The sequence below is a fragment of the Alligator mississippiensis genome, chromosome 1 (assembly GCF_030867095.1).
Source record: "Alligator mississippiensis isolate rAllMis1 chromosome 1, rAllMis1, whole genome shotgun sequence".
Classification (NCBI taxonomy): domain Eukaryota; kingdom Metazoa; phylum Chordata; order Crocodylia; family Alligatoridae; genus Alligator; species Alligator mississippiensis.
The window spans coordinates 47655365-47676025 of NC_081824.1; the positions used below are offsets into that span (position 1 = coordinate 47655365).

The following is a 20661-nucleotide window of genomic DNA, read 5'->3' on the forward strand; positions in this document are numbered from 1 at the left end:
TCAGCTTATCTGCCACTTCACAAAAATGTGTCAGGTTTTTTTTCTGCATGCCTTGGTTATGTCTTTCTGTAGTCATGAGTGCATGTGCTGCATGCACTTTCTCCATCAGCTGTAAGAGGTTTTTCTTTTGAACAAGAGCGTGATTGCACAATTCAGCCTGGGCTGAAGGCTTTGTTTTGGTTCTTTGGTTATCGCTAAGTCTTCAGAGCCAGTCAAGACCAAGTGTTTTTGCTGTAGTTTATTTTGGGCAGATGCACTCTGCTCCTTCTGTTGTTGGTTTACGCAAGTGTAGAAAGGAATGTGAGGCTGGAAATGGATGTCTTTGGTAGAGAGTAATCAGCTATACGGTGATAGGTCACAGCACAGCTGATCTTACCCCAAGGATGTCTATACACATCCTTTGTTGTTGTGCCCCTGTGTTGGGGAGTGGGGAAATCCCCTGCAGGTATGTCTGCAAGTGGGTTCCCCACTCTCCTCTGTGTACTGGCAGATAGATTCATAGATTGTAAGGGGCTAGAAGGGATCTCGCAAGATCATTGTGTCCAGCCCCCCTGCACTAGTCAGGAAAGACAACTGGGGTCAGGTGATCTCAGCAAGGTGACTGTCCAGTCTCCTCTGGAAGTGAACTAGTTTGATAAGGTGAAACGAAGAAAATAGTTTGCCTGCACATTTAGGAAAGACTACTTTTGTCAGAAGTTAGTTTAGTACTTCAAAACCCCTCCAGTTTCAGGTGCTTAGCCAGTGACTGTTACCAGTTATGACTGAACTTCCTTTCAATTTTGAGAGCAAGTATATTTTTAAATATTGTATTGTTGTTTAATTTAAATTATTTTAGAAATTATAGTAAGTTTACATTTAGGTAACATGGGTAGTTTTGTTTTCAAATTTATTTTTCATTAAAATGTATTAAATTTAAAGGGACAAAAAATCTATTTTTTAAAAATAGTCTGTTGACCTTTTCGGCATCGTAGCTGTTAAATGGCAGATGCTGCATCACAGAAATGCATCATAATATGATGGAGAGTCACTTTTTCTTTTGCTACATAATTCAACCACATAGGTTTTTTTTATTTGATTTTTAATAGAACAAGTAAAAGCACTCTTCATTTCATTTAGTACAATGGCCCACAAGCTCTACAGTAGTTAGGGTACTTATTCTATTCTCAGTTAAACATCATTGGCGTTCCAGTGATTTCAGATGAATTACTGTAGAATTATGTTGATATGACAGAGCAAAGTTTATTATTGATCCTTAGTAATATTAGATTTAAAAATAGGTTTAAATGGAAGGTGTTCTTTCTGCAGTTATAAAGAAATATGCTTTTTGGAAAAGTTTTGATTTACCTTCGATTTCTAATACGTCAATTTTGCATCATGTTCTAAAGAGCATTAGCAAACAAGGGAGATTATTCTGTTTCTTCTCTGCCTCTGTGTTGCACAGTATGTGCCCGCAGCCTTCCTCCCCTTCTCCTTCCTTGCCCCACCTATAATTAGGAATTCAATTGGATAGTTATCCATGTTAGTGTGAAGTCCAGCAGAAGATAGGGCAGGGTGGCATCTTAGAGACTAACCTGTTCAGGGAGGCCTAAGCTTTCATAGGTGACATCCTACTTCATCAGATGCTACAAAGGGAGAGACTGCTTGTTTCATGCTGTTTTGATTTCAGTTTAAAACCAGCTATTTGTACTTGCCTGGAATCAGTTTATTTGAACATGTGCAGTATATTCCACTTGCGTGCATGCATATCAGATACATACTTAATTCACTTAATTGCATAAGAACCAGTTACAATTTTTGCCTATTGCTTAGATTATAACAATCATTGTTATCTACATATTGGTCCAGTGTATAAGCCCCTTAAATGCGTAAGAAATCTTTGGCCCCAATGTCTAATTTGTAATCGTGCTCTGTTTAACTGCATACTTGGTGAAACTGAGTAGGAGCCTTATTTTCAAGCAGCCTTGGACTGATAAAGTCCTGGCAACTGCAGAGCTGTTTTAGAGGGATAAGGAATTTTGAAAAATGCTAAGGAGACTTAATGAGGGGGAAAAATTAGCATAGATTATTCCTATATTTAGCTAATGTTATTTAAATAAAAATTGGGTAAATGCCTAGCTTTCTTCAGTCCTAAGGGCATGCACCTGAATAGGGTACACAGCTACATATGCTAAAACATTAATTTTCTTGGTATATGGCAGCCTACAGCATGTCACATACACAGTCGTGTTAGATTAGACCACTTGGGGATCCAAGATGCTTTTGAAAATTTCCATTTTCAAACATGACTTAAAAGCCAAAGGCCATCTGGAAAGTCAGTGGATTCCTAAATCCATTTTGAAAATGGAACAGAATCTTTGCCTTAATCACAAATTAATGTATGTATTAGGTATATATGCTGGCCTTCCCAAAAATGCTCAGAGTGGCTTATAAACTTATAAATACCCCAACTTCACCTTTTTTGCAATTGTAATGGCAAATGTAGCACTCATTCTCTTTTCTTCCCATGTCTGATGACTGATAAATATGCATAAGCTCATTCTGAACTTTGGTACAAATGTTTGTAGCTGTGTTTTGCAGATCATATTTAAATAGTGCTTCTTTCAAGTTCTTCATATTTTGCAAAAAGTAAGGTCCTGTACAACATTAAGGGGTACTTCATAGAGAGTATATGCCAGAGTCTCCCTGCTTGTTGCTGTAGGGGAGACACTGAAGGTAACACTTTCAAAAAGTGCTTAAATGACTGATATGCTTGTAAGTTATTTTTGAAAAGTTGAAGAATAATTTAAATAAAGGATGAAGGAAGATGTTTTCTTGGGAAAACAATAGTTCTTGCTTTGAATTTGGGGAGGAAATTTCATTTTGTGAGGAAATTTAGATTGTTCTGTGGTCTTGAATGATCAGTCATAAATGCTACAATTGTGGGAGATTTTTTTTGCTCTGAAGTTAGCTGGAACAGTTCTATGTGGGGAGTGATTTCAAGTTTTGTACAACATGAAGATGCTCCTTCTCCAGGCAAACACTTCAGCTGGTTCAGCTGAATTCTCAGCTTGTAAATAGATTTCCTCTCATTTTCACATTAGCTACCTGTTTAAAATGTCTGCATTTTTCAGTGTTTTAGCAATTTATATTAAAACTTGCTTAAATGACACTCTGGCTTTGACCTTCTTATCAGCCTCCTGTAGTAACTATCTACTATAGTGATTCTCAACCAGGGTGATACAGCAGCCCATGGGTACCTTGAGATCCTTTCAAGAGTGCCAGTGGATGTCACACAATGTTACGTTTACAAACACGATTCACAAGATAAACCCAGATATTTCAAATAGAAATCCATAGTTGTGCTCTTTCTGAGTTCTTTGCAACAGACAAAAACTGCTCTATAATTTAAGAGTAAAAACTTGGACCTGGCATTTTCCAGGGGATGCCTGGAGTCTATCCAGAAGTGCCTCAAGTCTATAAAGCACTGACCTACTGAAACTCAAGTCCTGACTATGCCACAGACTTGATGTATAAACTTGCATTTGTGCCACTGTCCTAAAGTGAGACTTAAGTGCCTAAGTACAAAATTATGATCCTGAAAGCCCCAGTCAGCTGGTATATGATCTTGGCTTAACTTATATAGGGTTTTAAAATGTTCCTGTCATTATGGACAGGTACAGATATTCAAAAAGCCTGAGGCAGAATCAATCTAAGTTCATGGTTTTCTATAAGCAGTGTAGTTTGGATCAGTAACAAAGAGATCACACATTTGCCCTTTAGTGGAGGGGGCAAATCTTAGACCAGGTTCTGCCTTTTTTAAACCAGTCTGTGTGCTGAACTTCTGTTACGTTAGAGTTATAGACTGGTGTCCAATCATTTATAATAGTACAAGTATAATACCTATTCCTGGATTTGGTTTGAGACCTTTCTAAGTGCCCAGATCTGCCCCAGTCTTGATAGGACTGAGCAGCTTGGTGTCTAGTTTGTATCTAAGCTCAATAAGGTGTTCCTTTATCAAAGTCTTGAGAAGTGCTTTGTTTGGTAGTACATAAACTAACAGAATTTGGCATATTTTTTGTTATAAACCCTAGTAGTTACAGCATATACTCAGGAAGTGGGAGACCCAGGTTCCAGGCCCTTTGTAGCCTGATAGGATTCAAACACATATCTTCTACTGTCCTCTTCCAGCCCAGATTCTGCTCTGGGTGTGGGTACTCCATACTTTCCTGTATACCAGAAAAGAGTTCAAGATTTGCTGACCCTGAAAGAGACCACCAAAGGGTGCATGACTCTTAACCTTAGTGGTTAAGGCACTCCCTTAGGAGGGCACGAACCTAAATTTAAATTCCTGCTCCAGAAATATTTCTGTTTCACCCAGAGATCTAAAACAGGTACGTAAAGGGGGAGATGGGCATCACTTCTGTTTTTCCCCAACTCGTATCTTAAAACAAAATAGTGAGCCTTGCTGAGTTAGTTGGTGTCTTAACTTCCAAATATCAGGAGATGTCACTTATTTTTGAACCATGCAGATGGAGGCACCCCCTTCCACCTTTGAATGCGGTGCTAGGAGTTGGGGGCAGGATTTAAGATGCGCCTTAGTCATCAGAATTTCCTACTGGTTAGGTCTAGACTTACTGAGTTTACTGCCTCTGTAGCATGCTGGCTATTATGAAGCCTATTCTGAGGTGCGACATGCTATCCACGTGGAGCCAAGGTGCCGAAGTAAAGATTCTGAGGGTGCAGGCACCTAAAATGTTTGTACATTTCCATCTTGCTTTTCTTCAGTAAGATGAAGTCACTGCAACCTTTTATCTGTTTTATTAGAATCTTTATAATTCTAAGACAACCATAATTTTTATGGCCCACATACTTGAAAGCTGACGTTTCTAGAATCAAATACTGAAAAAGTACTGTTTGTAGTCAGAGAAATATGAGCAGAATGAAAGATTCCAAAACTATTTTTCCTGTCATTTATAATGCTATTTTATTACAATTATTATGTATGTTTTTTTTGACTGGCCAAGATAATCCCATTTCCCCTGAAAAGTTCAGTGATTCCTTTTTAGCTTGGAATAGTACCTACTGGTACAGAACCATTTATTTCAACTCATACTTGAACTCACTCATGGCTTTGCCAGATACTCCTGTTTGATTCAGTTTATGAAAATTGTGCAGGTGTGTTTAGGGCTTTTGTTTGTTTTTTCTCCCCCTATTCTGACCATATGAAAATTAAAGACAGTCCTAACTTTCGTGCACATTGACTTCAATATGACTGCTTGGGTGTGGAAGCATTTGGAGGACTAAAGCTTAAGAATAAAAGTCAGGACAATGAGTTCAAACACAAAACTGTTATGCTTAACATCAAACAACATAAGTAAAATATTAAATGTATAGTTTTTAAAGTAATCACATCATTCTAAAAAGAGAAATATAATAGTAACAACCACTATCAGTTTATGAAGTCATCTGCCTTTCACTTCAGCCAAATAAGAATTTTTAGAATTTTTTTTTAAGTTATAAGAATCTGTACAATACACCTAGGATATTAGAATCATAAGAAAGTATGGCTGGAAGGCACATCATAAAGTACTTAATTCAACCCCTTGCTCAAGGGCAGGATCTTCTTTGACTAAATTGTTCTACCTCTGTTTGTCTAACCTGCTCTTGTAGAATCTCCATTCCTGAAAATTTTCAACTCTAGGCAACCTGCTCCAATGCTTGACTACCCTCGTGGTCAGAAATCTCCTAATTTCCAACCTAAATTTCCTCTGTTGCAGCTTGAATCCATTGTTCCTAGTCCTGTCCTCTGTGGCCACAGAAAAAAGCACATCTCCATCCACTCTGTAATTGCCCTTCAGGTATTAGAAGACTGTTATCAAATCCCCACCTCAGTCTTCTCTTCTGCAGACTAAATAACCCTAGTTCTTTTACCTTTTCCTGTTCATAAGTCATGCTTTTCAGGTCTCTTGGGTTTGGCAGTGGTTTGATTCTCTGAACCTGAACAGAATATACAGATGCTGTATATTTCTGAGTCAGCTATCTGCCTTGGTATACATTAGGTATAAACTGTGACTGTGGTCTGACCCAGGCTTGCAGTCTGTTTTGTGGCATGTTGGGCATGCAGAGGCTCTTCACCAAATGTATTGCTGGATATCAGAGGCAAGGTTTGTTGTGATGGGTGATATCATTTACTGTATCTTAACGCTGGACCAACAGCATGGTTGGGATAGGCCTGGTTTCGGTATCCCATCATTTAAACTAAGATATACAAATAGGTGTCTTTATATTAAAAGGATATTTTTAAGGAAAAATATTATTTAACGCCAAGGAATTCCTAGCTGCCCTTGTCCCATTAAAGGTTCTTCCTTTTTTCTGCTTTGCAGCCTGTTGCAGGAGTTGAGTGGAGCTTTGAACAAAAGCAGGTGTTTTGTTTGTTCTAGTTTCTTGGTGCTTTTGTAACACTGGAACCCCTCTGGTGCAGTAGTTAGGATGCTACCCTGGGACAAAAAAAAAGTGAGTGAAATTCCCTGTTCTTCTGTAATATGTGCTATGTTACCATACCTTTTAGTCTCTCCCTTTTACCTACCTGTAAAATAAGGCTAATGATACTCTTCATGATTGATGTGAAGAGATGTACATTAAAATGTGGGATGCTAAGTTACTGTGGTAGAATGGGCCATACAGATACCCAAGAAAATAGTTCTTCGGTGTCCCACTGGAGGGCCTTTAGATCCTTATCTTAAGCCCTTGCTGGCACAGAGGAGAAAGTTCTGTGATTTAAGTGACTTTAGACCCAGTGGACCATTCACTCATCAGTGGTATAAGCAGGAAGGATGGGGGAGGGGGTCAAAATGATGAGACTGGCAAAGAAACAAAAATACAAGCAGCTTCGTGTACAAGTTAATGGCATAAAATGATACGAGAATGACTTAAAATAGCTGTAGAGGATTTATTGGAGGAAACATGAGAACAGTAATGCTTCCTGACCTCACTATGCACAGAGTGCATATTAGCCTCTGCACACATGCCTTGGAGCTTGATGGGGTTTGTGGCTGCAACCCTAAAATGCAAAAATACAAACCCTGCTACAAAAATATCTTCATGGTAGTCAACTACCATTAAAAAATGAATTAATGGCCCCAAAGTTACAGCTTCTAATTTGTATTGTGGCCTTGCCCAGAAACCAGTTATCAAGATCAGGGTCTCTCTACAGTAGGTCCTGTATTAAGTTAAAATGAAGAGGCAGTGTTGTTCCAGAGAACTTTTCATCAAACAGTGCAGTATCACTCTGCATTGTTGCTGTAGAATGCTGTTTTGCATTTTTGTGGTTGAATTCTTACCGTTTATCAGATCTGAGTCGTTTCAGAGGACCTGATCCAAGTTCTAGTAAAGTAAATGCCCAGTTTCCAGTAATTTCAGGGGATTTGCATTGCTAGTTTAGAGATAAATATCTCTTTGTCGAAACAGATCTTTTATCTTGGTATATATAAGAAAGCAAAGACTTGTCAGGCAGCACTTGAAACCAACCACCTTCATGCATAGTCTGCAGGAAAAGACAATATTTTGTATTCTGTGTATCTCTGGAATTATGGTTTAACTTTTCTTTCTCTACTTTCTCATTCTTTAACCTGCTTCTCATTATTATGTTTTAGAGGGATTTAATTAAACAGATAACAAAGTGACCCTTACCCCAAAGAGCTCATAATCTACATTGCAATGTAAGATCAGGAAAGGATAATGCAGAGAGGGTTTAGCATTGTGGGAAGAGTATGGCCATAAACAATAGGCTCGTGGGTTTGCTTTTAGATTCCAAGATTCATAGATGCTAGGGTCGGAAGGGACCTCGACAGACCATCGAGTCTGAACCCCTGCCTAGGCAGGAAAGAGTGCTGGGGATGACCCCAGCCAGATGCCTATCCAGCCTTCTCTTAAAGACCCCCAGGGTAGGGGAGAGCACCACCTCCTTTGGAAGCCCATTCCAAATTTTGGCCACCTGTGCCGTGAAGAAGTTTTTCCTGATATCGAGCCTAAATCTGCTCTCTGTCAGTTTGTGACCGTTGTCCCTTGTTACCCTAAGAGGCACCCTGGTGAACAGAGCATCTCTGAACCCTTGCTGAGTCCCCCTAATGAATTTGTAGGCAGCCACAAGATCACCTCTCAGCCTTCCCTTGTGGAGGCTGAAGAGGTCCAGGTCCCTCAGTCTCTCCTCATAAGGCTTGTCCTGTAAACCCTAACCATATGAGTGACCCTCCTCTGGACCCTCTCGAGTCTATCAACATCCTTCTTGAAGTATGGTGCCCAAAACTGGACGCAATACTCCAACTGTGGTCTGACCAATGCCGCATAGAGGGGAAGTATCGCCTCCTTGGATCTATTTGTCATGCATCTGCCGATGCATAATAAAGTGCGGTTAGCTTTGCTGATGATTTCATCACACTGATGACTCCTGTACATCTTGGAGTCCACTATGACTCTGAGATCCCTTTCTGCTTCTGTGCTGCTGAGAGGATCACTTATTTTTGCACCCTAGGTCCAGCACTCTGCACTTGTCCTTGTTGTACTGCATCCTATTGCCCACTTTTCTAACCTGTCCAGGTCTGCCTGCAATCGTTCCCTACCCTCCAGAGTGTGCACTTCACCCCACAATTTAGTATCATCCGCAAACTTGGACACAGTACACTTCACACCCACATCCAAGTCACTGATGAAGATATTGAAGAGTACAGGTCCAAGAACCAAACCCTGCAGGACCCCACTACCCACATCCTTCCAGGTTGATACTGACCCGTCTACTACCGCTCTCTGGGTGCGACTGCTAAGCTGATTTGCCACCCATTGGACTGTGTAAACATCTATGTCACAGCCTCTTAATTTATTTATGAGAATGAGATACTGTATTTACGGCCTTGCTAAAATCCAAGAAAACGACATCCACCTCTACCAGATTGGTCAGGCATGATTTACCTGCTACAAATCCATGCTGGTTTCCTTCCTGCATTATTTTTCCCACTGGACTCTCACAAATATGATCCTTCATAATCTTTTCAAAGACCTTTCCAAGGATGGACGCGAGACTGACTGGCCTATAATTACTTGGATCCTCTTTCCTCCCCTTCTTGAAAATAGGGACCACACTGGCCCTTTTCCAGTCCTCCGGGACCTGACCCAAGCACCATGAACGTTCAAACAGCCCTGCCAGTGGTTCTGCTATGACACCAGCCAAATCCTTCAGTACTCTCGGATGCAGCTCATCCGGTCCTCTTGACTTGAACACATTCAGTCCACCCAAGTGACTCTGCACCAGGTCAGCGTTGAGAGCTGGTAGGCTGGTGTTCCTCTGATGCCCATCTAAGAACCCATTAGGAAACTTATTTTGAACCCTGTTCAGGAACACTGAGGCAAAAAGCTCATTGAACAGCTCAGCCTTGTCCCCCTTGTCTGTCACTAATTGCTCCTTGTTCAGTAGGGGTCCTATGCTGCCCTGTGTCTTCCTTTTACTCCCTACATACCTTAAAAAAAAAAAAAAAAAAAAAGACTTTGTTGTCTTTAATTTGTGTTGCTAGCCTCTCTGTAGTTGCTTTGGCTTTTCTAACTGCCTCCCTGCAAGTTCAGGCCAAGTGGCTATGCTCCGTGGTAGCTTCCCCCTGCTTCCACTGCCTATATGCCTTCTTTGGCTCCTTTCCCCCTTTTCCCTCGTACTGGGATCATCTCTCTCTACACCCAAAGGATCGCTTCCTTTAGGAATGACCACTCTTCCTGGACTCCCATCTTGCCAATACTCTTCTCCTGCAGTGCGTCATTGACTAGACTCCTAAGCACACTGAAGTCAGCCTTCCTAAAGTCAAGCACTTCCACCCTATATCTTACCCACCCTACGTCATATGGCGAGTTTGATTGATTGGTGGTCACTGTCCCCAAGGTGACCATGAATCTGCTGCTCCCCTAGGTCATCCCCCGTAACCAACACCAAGTTCAGTAAGGCATTCCCCGTAGTGGGACCGTATACCTCCTGCATTAGGTGAAGGTCCTGCATGCAGGTTAAGAACGTGAATGGTTGAATTTGGCTGACTGATTTAGGAAAAACTTTATCTTGTGTGTTGTTGTTCTGACTAACCCCAACTGGTTCCTCTTTTTTTCTAGACAGAGCAGGGTTGACCTGACGCTGTTACCAGACTTCCATTTTTCTCTTCTTCTCTTGTGTGGTTGAATCTTCTGTAGTTTTGATTGCACCATTCCACTTTCTCCTGTAATAGGGTCCTGATTATAAAATACTTGGTGGTGAAATAGAAGGAGAGGCAAAAGTCAGTACTCTGTCTGGGTTCTTTGATTGTAGGGGAAGGAGACAGACTGCACCCAATTTTGCCCTGTGGTGGGGTTCCCCACATGGGCATAAATGTGGCTTCTTTTATCATTTAGCAGTTGAGCTGTGCATCTGTTCACTGAGCCCCTGTGCCTAGGACACAGCTAAGAGACCTATTTTCTTCCTCTTTTTTTTCCCCATATAGGTTTCTCACATACAGTCTTTATATAGTCTTTAAACTTTTGCCTAAATAAAATAACCTTATACTGTAATCCAGTGAGTAGTCACGACTGTATGGTAACTTTGTGAGTCGAGACCATGCAGTGATTTTGTGGCTCTCCATTTGAACATGTAAGTGGCACTGAATAGTGTTTGAGCTGTGTACCCCTGCTGTAATCATTAGAAACTAATCCTATATCACCTTTTACACACATCACTTACATAAAAGTGTCTAAATGTAGCAACATGAATACCATTTGGCAGCATGTGCTCACTGGTTGGACAAGCATCATCCTGCTAGATAAGTAACTGTGTAAGACCCCCACAAGTCTAGGAGGAGTAAAAACATGATTAGCAACTGTTTAAAACTGGAAGAAGGTGCACATGTGTTTTTCAGCCCAATAGACCACTGGTTCAGATATTTACCATATGGTGGGAGCCCTCATGATCAAGGACCATTTTGGCCAGAGAGGGTTTGAATATATATTTTGCCTCTTGCCAGCAAAGTACCATAACTACTACTCATGATTGCCCAAAGCATCTTCTAATCCAGTCACTGAAGTTGGTCTCCTGGCCAACCAGAAAAAGCAATCTAGAGAGAGCGGATCAATGAGATGGACATTGTCCTGGAAGAGAAGGTGCCTTAACTTCTGGCCCCTGCTCCCAATGGGGCTGAAGCTATCCCACTGCTGTTTATCCATGCAAGGTGTAGAAAGGCTATTTAAATGAGCCAGAATGTAGGGCCCACTTATATGATTACACTTAGATGCATAAAGGGGAGATCCCGGGATTTCTTTTTTATCCTTAGTCTCCCTTAGTGTCCTTATCCTTTATTTGTGACTGGACTGAATTGGTGTTTGATAATGGTGCCAGAAAAGTAGATCGGCTACTTGATATGCAGCAATAGCTGTATTGAATAGGACAGGGATTCTTAATTTGTGACTGGACTGAATTGGTGTTTGATGAGGGTGCCAGAAAAGTAGATAGGCTACTTGATATGCAGCAACAGCTGTATTGAATAGGACAGGGATTCTTGATGGGTTTTTTTAGCCTCACAGCCTCCTTCATAACTTTTGTGAATTTTTCAGTACCCCAGTTGAGAATCACTGAGCTAGAATCTAGCTGTTGCCACGATTGGGTGGCAGGGGCAGGACCTTACCCCTCTGTGCCCTACTCTTTCTCTCACCACTCTCCCTATTCCCAGAATGTGCATGAAGGGGCAAGTACAGCAACCTGAGCCACCTTCCTCTATGGCCTCTCCTAGGAGCAGGGAAGGATGGGAGGGATAAAACGTTGTCTCCATGGTCCCATGTCTGCCTGAAGGAGAAGCTGCTTCTCCGTGTAGGGGCAGCCTGCACAGGGGCTGCTGGAGCATGAGGGAAGGGCTGCAGTGAGAGTCTCCAGAAGAGCAGTCACAGGTGCCCGTTGTCTGTGGGATGCTGGGGTATGCATGCCATGCCAGATGGGGAGGAGAACACTCATTTCCTTGCACAGGGGCCTGGTGCTGCAACACTGTCAACAGGAAGAAAGCAGCAGCATCCAAGGTTGCCATGATACCTTGGTTGAGAATCACTGGAAGAGACTGAGCTAAGCTTTGAGACAAACTAAGTGGCTAAGAGCATAAAAATCTATTCTGTACTGCCAGCTCTTGATCACATCTTTGCAATTTAAAGTCACAAAACTGCATTTTGCATATTGTCAGTCACTTTTCTGTTTCATGCTTGCAACATTACTCTTCCTTCTGATATTTTTTTCCTGGTTTTATCACGCTGACCTCTACTTTTGAAACTTTATATATCTTTCTGTGATGTCTTCAGTTTTCTCCCTTCCCCATTCTCCATCAGTTCCTTATAAGAATGTGTTTTCTTATCCTATCCCAGTGTTCACCAACTGGTTGATCGAGTCAACTGGTCGATCACGGAGCCTCTTACAGTTGATTTGAGGCTAGGAAGGCTGAGCGCGCACCCCTCGCCCCCCCAGCCCAGCAGGTCAGTCAGTGGGGGAGGGAGGTGGTGGGGGCCAGATTGAGGCCCCTGTGGTATGGGACAGTGCAGCAAGAGCAGAGGTAAGTTGCGTGGGGCCTCACTTGGCAGGTGGTGGGAGGATCAAGCCCAAGCTGCGCATCCAGGAGTGAAGGGGGGCTCTTACTGCTGAGAGCACCCTGGCGGATGCCCTGGGGAGGCACATGCATGCCCACATCTGTGCATGGCGGAGGCAGCTGGACATGCTGGGCTTTGCGCCCTGAGCCCCGCTGCAGCTGGTCCAGGAGTGGCCCGACACTACATGCGTCCCGCTGCTGGGTGGGCAGGGGATGAGGCTCAGCCCCATGGTTGGATGCATGTGGTGTCAAGCCTCTCCTGGGCCAGCTGCAGCAGGACTCAGGGTGCAAAGCCCAGCCTGCAACAGCAGCTGCCTCCACCCTGTGCACATATTGGGGGGGCACGTGCTTCCCCCTCCTCAAACACGGGATAACGCAGGTGGCTGCAGCAGTGATGAGGGAGGGAAGGAGTGGGGCTGGGGCAGGGACAGGCCCTGCAAAGCCAGGGCAGGACACCGGTCTGATCTGCAGCTGTCCTGGGGGAGGGAGGGGCATGCAGCCCAGGCAGGCATGGGGAGCATGTGCCCCTGGATCTGCACACTGGGCAGGCAAGGGCCAGGACGGTGCTGGGCTCTTCCCGGCGAGGGTGTTGGGCCAGGCTGCGTTCCCAGTGCTGCCACCGCCTACCCTGAGCACAGCACAACACGGTCCCTGCCACGAAGAGCCCGGTGCAGCCTCCCAGCCCTCAATGGCAGTCTGCCTTCCCCTGCATACATATCCTGGGTACACAGCTCCCATATCCTGGCAGGGGGGGCAGGAGAAGGGGAAGGCTGTGCTGGGCTCTTCCTGGCAGGGTGGTTGAGCTGCGTTGCACTTGGGGCAGGCAGCGGTGGGGTTGAGGGGGGCTATGGTGAATTTTCAGGTGGCCATAGCCCTGCTCCCAGCACCACTGCTCCCCAGCCCAGCACCCCCGTCAGGAAGATCCTGACGCTGCCCTGGCCCCAGCCCGCCCTGCCCTGCCCTGCCCCACCTGGAGGTCCAGGGGCGCACACCCCCCATGCCCTCCTGGGCTGCCTGCTCCCCATGTCCCACGGACAAGTCACTCATGGCTCCATCCTGCACCCCACCCTGGCTGTGCAGGGCCTGCCCCTGCCCCAGCCCCACTCCCTCCCTCAGCACCATGGGTGGCAGGGCAGATTGAGGCCCCAGCAGTGAGGGAGGGAGCAGGGCAGAGCCAGGAGCAGGGGCTGGGGGGAATGGGGGACAAATGGAGGCCCAGGGAGCATGTGCCTCCTGAGCTCTGCTTGTCCCACCACCAGCCTGGCTGGGGCCCCGCTCTCCTGCCCCTGCCTGTGCCCCATTCCCTCCCTCAACGCTGGGGCCTCGATCTGCCCCTTCCTCACAGACTTACCTGCTTGAGGGAGGGGGGGCACCCCAAAATATTTTTTTCTTCCTCCACCTCGATCTACCCCCACATTCCTCCACACAGACTGACCTGTGGGGGTGGTGTACAGTAGATCTGCGGTTGTTTTTAATTCAAAAAGTGATCTACTTAAAAAGGTTGGATCCCACTAGTGTATGCATAAGACTTAGACATTATAGTTAAGTATTTAGTAGTTAGGGAGGACTGCGTATATTAGTTAAAGATTAATATTGTAGACTCACATGGGGGTGGAGAGTGGGAGTTGCTTTCCTGTACTATAACTCCTAGGACAGAAACAACTTAGTTACACTTTTTGACTGCTAGCTGCCTGATTAAATAAGACGACATTATCTTCCCAGCTTCCCTCCCCAACAGCTAGATGGGGCAAGAAGAATGAACTCTTGATGCCTTTTGTGCAGCTTGGAGGGAATGTAGAATATTGTAACCTTTTCTGGTTGCTGCAAAAGCAGCATCTCCTAGTATTTTAAACCTTTCATGCTCTCAGTATCTGAATCATTTTGGTGCCTGTTTCTAGTGTTGCTCTTAGCTTTCTTCACCAAGAGAATGCAATTAACTTGACTCTTGTGGGATTACTTGCTGCCTGTTGGGGTTGGTGAGTCTATGACAAAAACTGACAGGACCACCACATTTGGACTCTAAGGGCATGTCTAGACGTACAAGGATGTTTGTTTCCCTGGGAACAAGTAACAGCAGCGCACCTTGCGCCGCTGCTACTTGTCCCCAGGGAACACCTGTGCCACATGTGCTTTGGCATGCAGCAAGGTGCCCTGGGTGGGGGAAGAGAGGCTGGGGCCAGCACTGGGCTGGCCCCAGCAGTCTTCCCTGGGGGCCTCATGGGGCTACAGCCATGGTGATTTTGCCATGTGGAACCTGGCCGGCAGCCACAGTGTGGCCCAGCTTTGCTTTTCAGCAGCTTGTGCTGCTGGTTGAGCATGCATTGCACCATTTTGGTTTTTTCCCCACGTTTTTTGTGACCCCTGGATATCCGAGGGTCAAAAAAAGCCACAGGAAAAACCCATCAGCACATACTTGGGCAGCATACCCTTGCAGCGCGAACACCAGACGTTGCAGTTTGTGATGCTGCAGATGTGTTTGCAGCACCACATACTGCATGACCATGGTCGTCTAAACGCGCCCTAAGGCATGAAAGCAGGCGTGCTGGAGCAGCAGACCTTGAAGACCAACAAGGCATTGTTTATACTCGTTTCACTTTGCAGTCATAAAAGTTAGATACTCAAGTTTCCATTAAAGTTTCAGTTTGCTAAAAATTAAAAATAATTGCTGAGAAAATCTTCTCCTGCTAGTAAAAAACAAGTGGATTGTTCAAGCTCTGACTTGGAACATTGTTTCATCAGTCCCAGCTTATAACCATCTGTATCTAGTTGTCTCCTAGGTAATTGCTACTTTAATGGGTGAGAAATTACAGTTCTGCTTTCTGCTGTGGAACATATTAGGCTAATTTGTAGGGGGATTTTATAATGTACTTTCTAGAACCCATGTAAGAAATTTGGTGATATTTCCCAAGTAAGCTTGCCAAAGAAAACGGTATGATACGCATGGACTGAAAACTCAGTCTCCACTAGTCTTGCCTCTAGTGCTCAGAAACACTCCAGGCTGATAGTACTGAAAACAATCCACAAAGCAATACTGCATTGGTGACAGCAATGCAGGCTTCTCTTCTGTGCCCTGCAGTGACCCCTAACTCAAATGGAGAGTAAGAAGGTATCCATGCAGTTTCTCTGCCATCAGGTTTTTGCCAACAAGGTTAATAAGCATAATAATGGTTTTTATGATGTAGCATCAGTCCTGAACATTCAGTGCAGTTCCTAGCTGACGAATATCTCATGCTTAGTTCATCAAGGCCAACAAACAGCTGTTCAAATGGTAACAACCTTTTGGTAATTACTGAAGTGGGACACATGGAAACTAGTGACCTAGAATTGAAAGTCTTTGTATTATTATCCTGTTAAACTATTCTGTTCCTCAGACTAACAGTACCTGAATACTGTTTCTTTCATTTATGAATTAAATTCAATAGAACATTGCTGAATGGCTGTCTTTCAGATCAAACAGAACATAATTTTTACCCATCTAAAGTTTTAGTTAGAAATTAAAAAAAAATTTTTTTTCAATGGACATAACTGTATATTTTAACCTGCTTTTGAGGAAAACAGGTTTTGGAGGTTTTATTGTTTTTTGTTTTTTCTGTTTCGTTTTGGTCAGTTTCAAAGAAAAGCTTTTATTTAGTTTTGTTTTCTGTGCAACTTCCACGAATAGTAATTTATGGACATGGAGTTATTGCTAAGCAATAAAACCTACTTAGGAAAAGCACTGCGAGGTTGCTTCATTAGATCCAACCCTGTAGAAATAAATAATGCAGATTCATTTTTGAATCTGGCAGACAACCATGGGTGCTATTTTAGGGGAACACAGTACCCCGGTACTCAAGGTTTTTAAAGTCTCTCTAATGTATTAGTCATAAGCAAACACTTTCAATGCCATGTCTGCCTATGCAGACATTAAAACTGTCTGCATAACAGACATTAAAACTGTCGACAATTAACGGGTTAACTGCATTTTTATAGTATAACCTGGACATATGTTTAGGCAGTTAGTGGCATAACAAAAAGTGAAACCAGCCACAAAATTATTACACAAAAAATAGGAAGTTTTATGTGTAATATTTTTGTGGCTGGTTTCTAATGTGCCTTAAAATGAACATGTGGCAGAATGGACCACATTGAGGCTCCAGTGGTCCCCAGTTCAGTCCCAGTTTAGCCAGTGATCAGCTGTTTGTTGTCTGCCTCCAGGGGCTTGCCCACTGGGTGGCAGGAGCCAGCCAACAATCAGCTGAAGCATATTTGGGATTATGCTCCTGGACTCCCCCTCTACTGGCAAGTAGAGTGTGACTGGGGTCTGATCCCTGATCCCAAACTCATGCATTGTGTCATGGCAGCGCAACTGTTGGAATCACAAATCAGATCTCATCATGCCTTTAGCTGCACCTCTGTCAGTGGCCTTAGTGTAAGTTTATTTTTTAAAGAGAAGAAGCACTGAAACTTTTTAAGCATTTTTCAAAGGGGTATGGATGTAGGCTGGTTTTTCTTTTCTTTTTTCTGAAGTAGTTTTTCTGCCAGTAAGTGGGAGATAGAGCCAGTGACCCAGGGATGTGAAGAAAGTAGCTTTAAGAAGCTCAGGTGTAACATTGTTCCAGAAATATAAACATGAAAAGACAATGGTTATCTTCCTAAAATAGACTAGGAAGATTTGAGTGGAATTCCTATAGCTTTGAGCTCTAGGGCAAATTGCAGCTTTGCTGCTAAATATTGTGGTCTAACGCTGATAAAATGTCATATGTCCAGGACCAGCAAAAGCCTGGGATTTTAAGTGGAGTTGAACAGGAGCTGCATACCAGGGGCTAACCTGAGGAAGCCATTCACAAGACAAGGGCTAGCCATAAAATATCGTTGTTCTGAATATGTATTTTTTCTTGTGTTCCACAAATTGCACTGGGAGCCCTTCACAAAGGGCATTGCTGTGGCTCTGAATTTCGAAGTGTTAGAATTTATGCCCTGCCAGTTCATTAATGGGTTTTTTTTTGTGAGCCAATGTAATACTCAACATAAGAAATTAAGTAGAAACCATAAAAAATGTGCAGGAAACGATCGCTATTCGCAGGTTTGGCATTCATGGTTTCAAATATTCGCAAATGCCAAACCCGCATTTTAAATACACCGTATGCATTTACAGGAGCTCCTCAGGAGCTCCACACTTGCTCCTGCCGGGCTTCTCCCGCCACCACTGGGCTCCCGCCACCACTGTTTAAGCCATGCCCCCCAGCCGCTGGGTTTGCGGATTTCGCCATTCACGGGGGATACAAGAATGTATCCCCTGCGAATGGCAAGGGTTACCTGTACTATGTTAAAATAAATCAGTGCAATTAACTAAAAGGGGGACATAATATATTGTCCTTAAGCCCTCTATCGATAGCACTACACCTGACCTTTACCTGCTCTCGGATCCTCTTTTTTGTATTTTTTTTGTCTTTTTCCCAAGGGTTTCACAAACACATCCTAAAAGTTGTCCTAGGCAACAAGCCCTTGTGTACTGTATACTAGTTAACTACAAGGTAATTTACAAGTATGGCACTAAAGCCATTTAAAAGCCATACTTAGGCTCTGGTGGTACTCCAAATTACCAGATGCTGAGCCATGTGCCGGACAAACACTTTTCTTAAGGTAATTTTTTGCTGTTGTGTATCCTTACATGTATTTCTTCAGTGAGGCAAATTACTTTTGCCCATAGTTGTCTGCTGACTGATTTGATCTCAGCATCTGCTGGGGATAAACATATGTAAACATTGGGATACCCATATAACTTTCACTTGAGGCTAAATGAGTTGGCTGAGGAGATCAGTAGCTTGCCAATGTTAACTTGTAACAAATTTTGAAGTATCAGGAAAATTTCAGAAGCTGAAAGAGTGCTAGTGTAGTGCCAGTATTGGAGAAGGGTAAATCAGATGACCCGAGTAACTGCAGACTGGTTAATCTAAGACAAAATAATAGAAAAATAGGCCCAAGAGGTCATCGAGTCTAACCTCCTGCCAGTCCACTTTGTTTTATGGAAAAAAAGTCTTAGCAAAATAAATTTGATTTAATTTTGAGATGAAATTTAGCTGATAGAGACCTGCATGGGTATAATATACTTTTGTAAGCTGTTTGCTTTAGTGCAACACCAGGATTCTGCTTTTAAAAAACTAATAGCTCTACACATAAATAAAAATGCACTGAATGGATTTTTGAGTGGCTAACAAAAACCATGGAGGCAGTAGCTCAGGGATTATTATTAGAGGTGCACCAATACATAGGTCCCATATTGGTTCGGCACTGATATAATCTCAACATTTCTCAACAAGGAGAAATGCAAAGTGCTGCACCTAGGGAGGAAAAATGTCCAGCACACCTACTGCCTAGGAAATGACCTGCTGGGGGGCACAGAAGTGGAAAGGGATCTTGGAGTCCTAGTGGACTCCAAGATGAACATGAGTCGGCAGCGTGACGAAGCCATCAGAAAAGCTAATGGCACTTTATCATGCATCAGCAGATGCATGACGAATAAATCCAAAGAGGTGATATTTCCCCTCTATCGGGCGCTGGTCAGACCGCAGTTGGAATACTGTGTGCTATTCTGGGCACCGCACTTCAAGAGGGATGCGGATAACCTGGAGAGGGTCCAGAGAAGGGCCACTTGTATGGTCAAGGGCCTGCAGACCAAGCCCTACGAGGAGACACTAGAGAAACTGGACCTTTTCAGCCTCCGCAAGAGAAGGTTGAGAGGCGACCTTGTGGCTGCCTATAAGTTCATCACGGGGGCACAGAAGGGAATTGGTGAGGTTTTATTCACCAAGGCGCCCCCGGGGGTTACAAGAAATAATGGCCACAAGCTAGCAGAGAGCAGATTTAGATTGGACATTAGGAAGAACTTCGTCACAGTTCAAGTGGCCAAGGTCTGGAACGGGCTCCCAAGGAAGGTGGTGCTCTCCCCTACCCTGGGGGTCTTCAAGAGGAGGTTAGATAACCATCTAGCTGGGGTCATCTAGACCCAGCACTCTTTCCTGCCTATGCAGGGGGTCGGACTCGATGATCTATTGAGGTCCCTTCTGACCCTAACATCTATGAATAAGGAAAATTGACAGTATTGGCAATCGGCAGTCAGCTTTTTTTGGCTGATAATGTCACCAATAAATGCCCTGTGCACATGCGCAGCTGCAGCACAGCAGCAGGTGCCAGGAGTGCAGCCCGGCAATGTGGACAACAGCATCTGGCTGGTTTGGGGGGGGGGGGCAGATAGGGGCTCCTGCAGTGAGGGAGGGAGTGGGGCTGGCTTAGGCGGTGCACAGCCAGGGAGGGGCGTGGGTTGGAGCCGCGAGCACCTTGTCTGAGGGGCACGGGGAAGGGGATGGCTCCCACTGCTGCATGTACCCCCGAGAGCAAGGGGGGCGCGTGCCCCTGGATCTTCGTGTAGAGCGAGGGCGGGGTGCTGCTGCAGGCTGGGCCAGGGGCTGCACCGAGTTCTTCCTGGCAGGGGGCTGTGCCAGACTGTGCTCAGAGCAGGCGGTAATGGTACTGGAAAGGGAGTTACAAGGGAGCTGCAACGACCTCAAAATTTGCCATAGTCCCCCCCATAGCAGCGCTACCGTCACCTGTCCTGAGCGCAGCCCTGGCCCAGTGCCCCTGCCAGGAAGAGCCCAAAGCTATCTTGGCTCCAGCCTGCAGCGACAGCCTGCCCTCACTCTGCACACAGATCCAGGGGCACACGCCCCCCTCATACCCTCCTGGGGTGCCTGCAGTGGCAGGAGCCACAACCCCTCGTGGCCCCCAGACAAGCCAAGGTTCCGTCCTGTGCCCTACCCCAGCTGGGCAGTGCCTGCCCCTGCCCCACTCATCCTTCACCGTGGGTGCCTTGGTCTGCCCCCCCCACACGTACACCCCTTCCCTCCCCCCTTGCCCCTTCCTCCACAACAGATTTGCCAGTTGGATACTGCTCTCCATGCTACCAGACCACATATTGGCAATCAGTATCAGCTGATATGGCTCGTTAAAAATCGGCCACCGGTATTGGCCCCAAAATCTCTATCTTAGGGTGCACCCCTAATTATTATCTGAGAGGAATGTTTCTAGT

At 44.5% G+C, this 20661-nt stretch overlaps 1 protein-coding gene across 2 annotated transcripts in view; it reads left to right on the forward strand.

Moving 5' to 3' along the window:
• Positions 1-20661, forward strand: part of AGPAT5 (1-acylglycerol-3-phosphate O-acyltransferase 5) — a 105727-nt gene that overhangs the window by 6440 nt on the left and 78626 nt on the right. The window contains exon 1 of one of the 2 annotated variants that reach the window (XM_019488433.2): positions 6400-6492. The exons of the other annotated variant lie outside the window; for it this stretch is intronic. Within the exon in view, the coding sequence (XP_019343978.2) occupies positions 6469-6492 (24 nt within the window). The 5' untranslated portion in view covers positions 6400-6468. Of the gene's footprint in view, positions 1-6399; positions 6493-20661 lie in introns of those variants that run through there. 2 annotated transcript variants of the gene reach the window in all.